This window comes from Ceratotherium simum, chromosome 2 (genome assembly GCF_057802395.1).
Source record: "Ceratotherium simum simum isolate JZ-2026a chromosome 2, ASM5780239v1, whole genome shotgun sequence".
Lineage (NCBI taxonomy): Eukaryota > Metazoa > Chordata > Mammalia > Perissodactyla > Rhinocerotidae > Ceratotherium > Ceratotherium simum.
In genome coordinates this window covers 37,664,023-37,672,017 of record NC_141901.1, presented here as the reverse complement: position 1 = coordinate 37,672,017, position 7,995 = coordinate 37,664,023, and the positions used below count along the sequence as shown (strand labels likewise).

Here is a 7,995-nt window from a genome sequence, read left to right as displayed (position 1 = left end):
CGTTTGATACTCATTATTCTTGAATCCTGTATTTGCTAATTCATCTACCTGTTAAAATATATTTGTAACACCCAAATAAGTACTCACAGAACTCTCATAGTCATTCATGGACATGTGCAGAGTGGCACAAACCGTCACTCTCCTCACGTTTCCGCCTGAGGTTGAACAAGGCTGTGCTCTGCCTTCTTGTTTCAGTTCTCACATATAAAACAGTGTCTTTCTCATGGCCTATTTAGTGTCACATTTTTTGCATTTTTGTGCTATTGGTTAAGGGATTGTGCTGTTATAACGACTCTGAAGCATAGTGCTGAAGTGCTGTCTAGTGTTTCTAAGCACAAGAAGGCCATGATATGCCTATGGAGAAGATGCTCGGGTAGAGAAGTTTTATTCACACATGAGTTATGGGGTTTCGGGCCATGAATTCAGTGTTAATGAATCGACAATCAGTAACTGCACAAAAAGGAAGAGTAAACTTGCTGATCTGTATGTGGAGCCCGTCCAGAGTGTGCGAAAGTAATATCTGTAACGCTAATGAAGCTATGAAAAGATGGAAAAGGAGACAGATTTGCATATTCATGAGATTATGACTGCTTCTTTTTCGTTTATTTGTCTTACAAATCATAGTGGACAGCACAGCTATGTGGCTGAAAGCCCACATTACCCAGGGTGGGGAAAATGTTAAACACTTCTTGGTTGGTGTTTTATTATAAAGAAGTACTGCATATAATACATAAATTATTTGGAAATATATAAATTAAATAAGGTGTCTTTAAACAGAAATATACATAACATAGGCTATGTATCCATGGGTTGGCACAAATGTTCTGATCAGAGGCTCACAGGAATCTAACTCTATTTTTCCCACAGGAGTGATGGCTCAATATTCTCTAACTCAACGTTCACAGTGACTTTACCACAACAGCCATGAATAGCAAGAATGTGCTGTATGTACTCTCCTTGCCTTGATCTCACTTCAGTCCTGAGGATCAACACTCTTGTTCTCTTTTCTTGACCATCTTCTTTTCTCGTCAGTGACACACTGCTGCTACTACCTCACAGGTATCACCTATATCAGTGCTTCTCAAATTTTAATGCACCTAGGAATCCCCTACTGATGTTGATAAATGCAAATTATCATTCAGTAGTCTGAGGTGAGGTATAAGATTCTCTATTTCTAACAAGCTCCAAGGTGATAACGTTGCTGTGTGTCCCTGAACGACACTGAATAGCAAGGGACTACATTCTGCCTCCTTCTTTTTGTTTAGAATACTTGAAGCAATAATTTCACTCCAATAGGTCTCTATAGTTAAACAGTAAGAATGGTCAGTGGCAAAATTGTGTTTCTCCTCAGGGGCTCAGAGAAGTCACTAAGCATCAAGGAAAGTGTGAGTCTCTTGGCCAAGTGAGAAGACTTTTAACAAGAGCATCAAATATCTCAAGTACTACAAACAGGTCAGGGAGGAAAAGAATAAGAAAAGTCTATAAATTTGGCATAAATTCAACACAGACTTTTATTGAGAACATACTACATGCAGGTAAGACTTTGCCAGAGATAAAATATTAAAAAGACGTTGATTTTCTCTCAAGCTTAAAAATTATAAGGGGAAAGGGATTTAAATAGCTGCAACAAAGGGCAGGAAGTGAGGATTAGATTTGGCAAAGCACAGTTCAAGTGTGCTGGGAATTCAGATATGGAAAAGACTGCTCCCACTTGTCAATCAGGGAAGGCCTTCTGGAGGAGTGATATCTGAAATGGAATTGATGACCCACTAATATTTGAATATGTGGAAATCTCTAGGACTTTATCTTTCAGAGTTATAATTTGAGTTTTAAGTCCCATAACTCAGATCAGAAAAACAAATCCTGCAAAATTGCGTTCAGCTTATATTGATAATGGACAATTAAGAAGAAATAAACAACAATGAATAAAGTAGTACAAGAAGAGTGGAATGGATGTCATCACCGAGTTGGGTTTAGATACGTCCTGACCCCTGGGCTGCTGTGATCTCATGCCAAAGGGCGAAGAGTGCTTGCAGGTTCACAGGGTGTCCTGATAAGAACAGAGATGGAAGTCACTCTCCATGAGGTGGAGATGAGAAATGAGGCGTAAGAAGGAAGGGGACTGGGAGGAGGAGAACAGAGGAGGAAGAAAATGAAAAGATGGGACAAGAAATGGGGAGTGGGGAAAAGAGCAGGAAGGATGGACACAAAGAACTTACCAGCGCTTCCTAAGCCAAAATGCAAGACCTGTCAGAAGCACCAAGGGCACTATCACTGCCAAGAAGATCAAGACCATGGACCTGCGATGTTCTGTAGATTTGGACAGGCACAAGGATGTCATTTCAAATCCACACCCCATTTTATTGCATTTCCCTGGTCTTCCTTTGTTCATTTAACTGTCTGCCTCACCAGCCTCCTTTCTTCCTATTTCTTCTCTCATCCCTCCTCAGAGATGAATCCTTCATGTAACCCTCAACATCCTCCTACATCTGTACATCCCTCATTTTCTGCTTTTTGATTTCTTGGATAACTTACTTTTATTTGTTGGGGGTCTGAAGTCCCTAGAATCCCAAATTTTTCATCTGACTCTCCAATTCTGCTTGACGACAACCTACTCCCATTCCCAGTTAGGGCCCCAGTTCCTTCTTACCCCAGAAGAGGATGATTTCCTGGTCTCCTAGGCTGCTGTGTCTCACGTGGCAAGACAGGCCTGCTGCCTCAATGGCTTCCACATCTAAGGATACCTGAAGATACCATGTCCCATCCGCATTGGGCAAGAAGTCACTTCGCTGAGTGCCCAGAAGCTCCTGCTCACCCTGCATCCACATCACCCGAATAGGCTTTGGGTGAAAGCCAGAGACATGACAAACCAGCATCAGATGGCCAGGACCAGGACTGGGACCAGTGGACAGCCAGGCCTCTGGCCTTACTGCAGAGGACAGGAAAGATATTCAGATGAGGACTCTACCACAGACTAGAAGTTCAGATCTTCACATCAGTTTAGATAGACACATTTCTCCCACTTCTAAGAATCTGTCAACTATTATTCCCTCTCTCTCTCAGCTCCTTCTCAGGAAGGTGGGAAGGGGATAATGGGAAGGTGTGATTTTAAAATAGAAAATTTTTCGAGGGAGGTTTCAGGACTTACCTTGTCGCTGGAGATATGCCTTCCCTGCATCAAGAAGATCCATGAGGAAACGTGGGCAGGTTTCAAAGACGAGCTTGTGTAATATTTCCAGGACGCCTTTATCTGAATTGAGTAGCATACAGACATGCTGAGCCCTACTTCCACCATTTGGAGATGGCAACCATGAATTCTTCTGGAAGCTCACAAGATCTGACCCTTGATAAGCAATCCGTATGAATCCTATAGAGGCTTCCTCCAAGTGCAGATCACAGCCTCCTGCCAACTGTACCTCAAAGGGATCTGGTGAAGATGAGTTGCGAATTGATGAAAGAGAGAGTAGAAAAGAAAAAATGAAATGAATGGAAGCAAAAGACCACAGAAGCAGAAGGGAGAAGTTTAGGAGACGTGAGTGAATGGAGCAAAGTTTGGTTTGATCAGAGGTTCAGTAAAAGGAACATTTGTGGTAGTTGGAGATCGAGGAAGAGATGAATGAATTGAGGAAGGGGGCAAATTGTTCAAAGAAGGTAACATGAATGGTGCGGGCAAGAGAATAAAGTAGGACTGAGTGTGATAAAGCTGGCATTATAATTACCTAGAGTGAATGGAATGCAATAAGTTACAATGAATGTTATCTACAGAGATTGCTGAAGAGCTGGAATGGTGGAGAATATCACCCATCAAGGAGTCAATGAAAGAGTGAGGAAGCTGAGGGTATCTGGTTGAAGGACAGAGAATGGGGTGATCACAAGAGACCACTAATGGAAGATAATAAGAAACAAGCCTTCAGTCAATGGGAGAGGAGTTTGTAAGTAACAGAAGACTTGAAACCTTTGAAGAATCAGAGTCTGGATTATGATCCCTGTCCAAAGTGTGTAAGTGCAGTTTTATGATGAGGAGAAGTGTGGTTCAGAACAGAGTGAAGGCTATTTTCTAGAGGAATAAGAAAATCATTGAGACACATACACCTTCCACCCATATCCCCACTCTCCATGGAGGGAACTGAACTCACATTCAAGCTGCCATTGACTGGCATAGTCGTGAAGTGCCTGAAGAAATCCAATGGACATCGTATGGAGTGACTCTTTCAGGTCCATCCACTCCTCATTGCTGAATTTGCCCTTGGACCAGGGCCACAGGAAGAAGATAGTGCCAGAGTTGCTCTCCCACCCATGAGTCTGCAACTCACCCAGCCAACCTGAGCCCAGATTTTCTTGTGAGGAACGGTTGTAAAAGGATGAGATCTGGATGATTTGGAAGGAGACTGGCTCCTGGAAGTCTGTGGCAAAAAAACAGATAAAATGAGGAAAAAAAGGCATTGGGAAGGAGAGAAAATGGAGAAAGCAAGGTGCCAGAGAGGGGAAACTCAGAATCGGAAAGAAAGGGGAGCCATAGTTATCTCAGGAGACATTTGCTTGCCCCAGGGCCCCATGCTTTACATTCAACCTTCAGAAGAGCACAGGGACCTGGTCAGGGATACTCAGAATGGAAAGAGGCCGACACTCTCAGCCTCAGGGTATACGCTGGGAAAATCCCACCACACACACACACACACACACACACACGCCCTCTTGCACCCAACTGGGCAGTTGCCAGGGTTCTTACCATCTTTATTGTCACCACCCGGGAGGAGAACCACTAGCAATGGAAGTTGCAGAAACAGCATTTCATTTGCAGATGTTCTTTCTTTCTCTCAGAACAGTTGGTCTTTGATTTCTGTTCTAAAGAAACCTATCCCATAATACGTCTATTCTGACTTCTTCTCCTTCTAACAAAAAAATCTTTGTTTTAATCCTTGTCTGCAAAAAACAAAATCTACTCCTTCCCTAAACCCTGAACCACCTACTCAACTCTCATTTCCCCTTTAGTTCTGTGGACTTCCTACTCAGACCTTCTTTTCTGCTTCAGTTCTCCGGACCGCCTACTCAGACTCATTGCCTCTCCAGTTCTGAACCTCTCTCTGGCTTCCAGCTTCTCTCCCTGTCACCAGCGTCCAACCCTTCACCTCCCCCTAATTCAATTGCTGTGGAACAAGTCTTGTGTGGCGTTGAAAAGTCACTTTACCTCTATGGCCTTTTCCTTTCTCTCATATAATAAAATCATGAAGCTAAGTTGTTTTCCAGCACCCTACCTAATCTTCTCATGCTCCTGCTCTTTTCTGTCACTCTGTCCTTCTCTTGCCCTTCTGAATATTGCCCTAGTATTCTCTTCCCCCATCTCACTCTTTTCCCACCTTATTCATATATCTGACTTCTCATTCGTTGCCTTATTTGCTTTGTCAGAACCCTTATGATTGCCCCGTGTAACAGTATAAATTGTCACCAATTCTCTATTATTCTTAGGGAAGAACCAGTATCATCACAGAGATCACAGGAACATTGAAATACATAAAGAAAACCCCTCTGTTTTACTTGCATTGATATATATTCACTCACCAAACAGTCACTTAGCACCTGCTAGATAAACATCTTGCTACACTTAAGACTATACAGTGGTAGACAATGCTATCACTTTATTCAAGGAGCTTTTAGTCTACATGGGCAGAAAAACACTCAAACCAAGAACTAGAAATCTTGGTGCACTGAGTTATCTTATAATGTTTAGACTCTGTAGACAAAAATAAGCATCCTTTAAACAATATTTTCTAAAGTGTGGATCTTTAACTGGTGTTTGCCCACTCGGAATCTGGACTTCAGTGATTGGCTTGAGGTATTCGATCTATACCCCTATTGTACTACATCCTCAACTTCTATCAGAGTATCTGGCAAGTGGTAGGTGCTTGATGAATATTTTTAAATGATTGAATAATTCAGTTCAGGCATCCAATTATTTCTTTAAAATTATGGAGATCTTCAACATAAAAATTTCTTGCAACATCAGAAAGCATTACGTGTAACCCTACTTAGTAAAATGAGAATCTTACACAGTTTTATTTGGGATGAAAGCACATGCTAATAAACATGAAGTTCACACAGAGGGTCCTTGTGTATATTTCCTATTACTTATAACAAGAGACCAATGAGAACTCGTGGGAAGTATATTTAACAGAGTATTTTGGAATCATTTATCCAATAGGATAAGCAGGGACTTATCTTCTTACTGGTCCTGCTTGAATGTTCCATGCTTGTCTTATCAAAGGCTGGTCTCTGCTGGACATGCTGACCTTCTTGTTTGATGGTGTTTTTAACTGTTTAAAGGCTCTTAAATATTTGTTTGTACTTTGTATCATTTGGATAAATGTGTTTGGGCTATTCATTTTGTTATTTCTTGGTTTACAAGTAAAAAGAAATTATCTCATACTAATTTAAGGCAGAAAAAAATTTTGAGGGGCTGGCCAGGTGGCATAGCAGTTAAGTGTGCATGCTCCACTTCGGCGGCCAGGGTTCGCAGGTTCAGATCCCGGGCATGCACCAACGCACCGCCTGTCAAGCCCTGCTGTGGCAGAGTCCCCTATAAAGTAGAGGAAGATGGGCACGGATGTTAGCCCAAGGCCAGTCTTTCTCAGCAAAAAAAAGAGGAGGATTGGCATTGGATGTTAGCTCAGGGCTAAATCTTCCTCACACACACAAAAAAATATTTGGAAAGTTAATATTAAAACATGGAAAGCTGAATGGGCTTCACTCTCATAATTACAATGTTAAAATTCTGGATAATTAAAATCACAACTTTTCTTGAATCCATCAGAGAGCTGAAGTATCAGAGCGAAGGGGAGCAGAGTACATGACTCCAAAATATGCCACTTTGGCATTTTTTTGAGGTGAAGATAATCAAGGCCCAGTAACTCAAGAAAAAGTTTTACCTCTCCCTTAACTACCTAAAAGAATTTAGAGGGGCTGGCCCAGTGGCATAGCAGTTAAGTGCACACGCTCCACTTTGGCGGCCCGAGGGTTCCCAGGTTCGGATCTCAGGCGCACACCAACACACTGCTTGTCAAACCATGCTGTGGTGGCGTTCCATTAAAGCAGAGGAAGATGGGCACAGATGTTAACCCAGGGCCAATCTTCCTGGGAAAAAAAGAGGAGGATTGGCATCAGATGTTAGCTCAGGGCTGATCTTCCTCACAGAAAAAAAGAAAACAAAAAGAAAAAAGAATTTAGATAATGGGCCTGGCTCAGAGAGAGAGTTGTTACCAGAAATAACTTTACCTAAATGAACCATCTGCATGGCAGAGCAAACATCTAATTACCAAAAATCTGCCCTTCTATTGTCTTGTGAATTACCCTCCTCCTCTTTGAAGCCCCAGGGCCCTGGTTCATTCTTTAGCTCAGGACGGCATATGAGCCTCAACTGCCCAACTTGCCCTTGGGTCTCATAGTTTTTGTGGGGTTTCCATACCTACAAAATTAAATTTATTTTTCTCTTGTCCATCTGCCTTATGTCAATTTAATTATTAGACCAGCCAAAGAAGCTAGAAGGGTTGAAGGGAAAATTTTTCTGCCCCTATAGTTTTGGCAACCTAGATAGGACCTTCACTGGCTGGACACTGCTCACTCTGGGGCTGCTGCAGCTGAGAGATCCTGGAACCTCTGACAAAGTCTGGCAGAAGGTAAAAATTCTTACCACGTCACTCGCTCAGGTCTCTACCTGCAGAGTCTGGTGGAAACAAGTGTGATGAGAGCCCTTTTTTCTTTTTCTAAATATAGATTACCAGAAGAAAATATTTGTGGAACTTCTTTCTTGGGTATAGAAACTCTGGTAAAACTTTGGTGTAGGTACTCTTGTTTTCTACTGATCATTTCCCTCTGTTTTCCTTTGTCTCTTGTCTGATGTCTCCAGAGCTTGGCTTTTTGACTGGTGAGAATATTCACTCTAGTCTCCAGCAACCACAGGAAGCATGTACTGGTATGCATCTGGCATACAGCTGAGTAGGC

At 42.2% G+C, this 7,995-nt stretch overlaps 1 protein-coding gene across 2 annotated transcripts; it reads right to left on the bottom strand.

The window, feature by feature from the left end:
- Window positions 1-1,493: 1,493 nt before the first annotated feature.
- LOC101391050 (T-cell surface glycoprotein CD1a-like) lies at window positions 1,494-5,026 on the bottom strand. 2 transcript variants are annotated; one of them, XM_014797680.2, is made up of 6 exons: window positions 4,730-5,026; window positions 4,137-4,403; window positions 3,149-3,427; window positions 2,651-2,929; window positions 2,220-2,310; window positions 1,494-2,050 (listed from the first exon to the last, which is right to left on the bottom strand). In XM_014797680.2, the coding sequence occupies exons 1-6, from the start codon at window positions 4,788-4,790 to the stop codon at window positions 2,008-2,010; spliced, it is 1,020 nt and encodes a 339-aa protein (XP_014653166.2). In that variant the 5' UTR covers window positions 4,791-5,026; the 3' UTR covers window positions 1,494-2,007. The 2 variants fall into 2 exon arrangements, with proteins under 2 accessions (XP_014653166.2, XP_087275213.1); XM_087419087.1 differs by having other exon boundaries at window positions 3,149-3,250.
- Window positions 5,027-7,995: the final 2,969 nt, after the last annotated feature.

What these genes read in the sequence shown, in the direction of transcription:
- LOC101391050 (XM_014797680.2), bottom strand. Translation starts at nt 4,790, where the DNA reads ATGCTGTTTCTGCAACTTCCATTGCTAGTGGTTCTCCTCCCGGGTGGT. An exon ending in GGAAATCATCCTCTTCTGGG is followed by an intron (nt 2,311 to 2,650) that starts GTAAGAAGGAAC and finishes CCAAATCTACAG; the next exon opens with AACATCGCAGGTCCATGGTC. An exon ending in TTTTGGCTTAGGAAGCGCTG is followed by an intron (nt 2,051 to 2,219) that starts GTAAGTTCTTTG and finishes TGTTCTTATCAG; the next exon opens with GACACCCTGTGAACCTGCAA.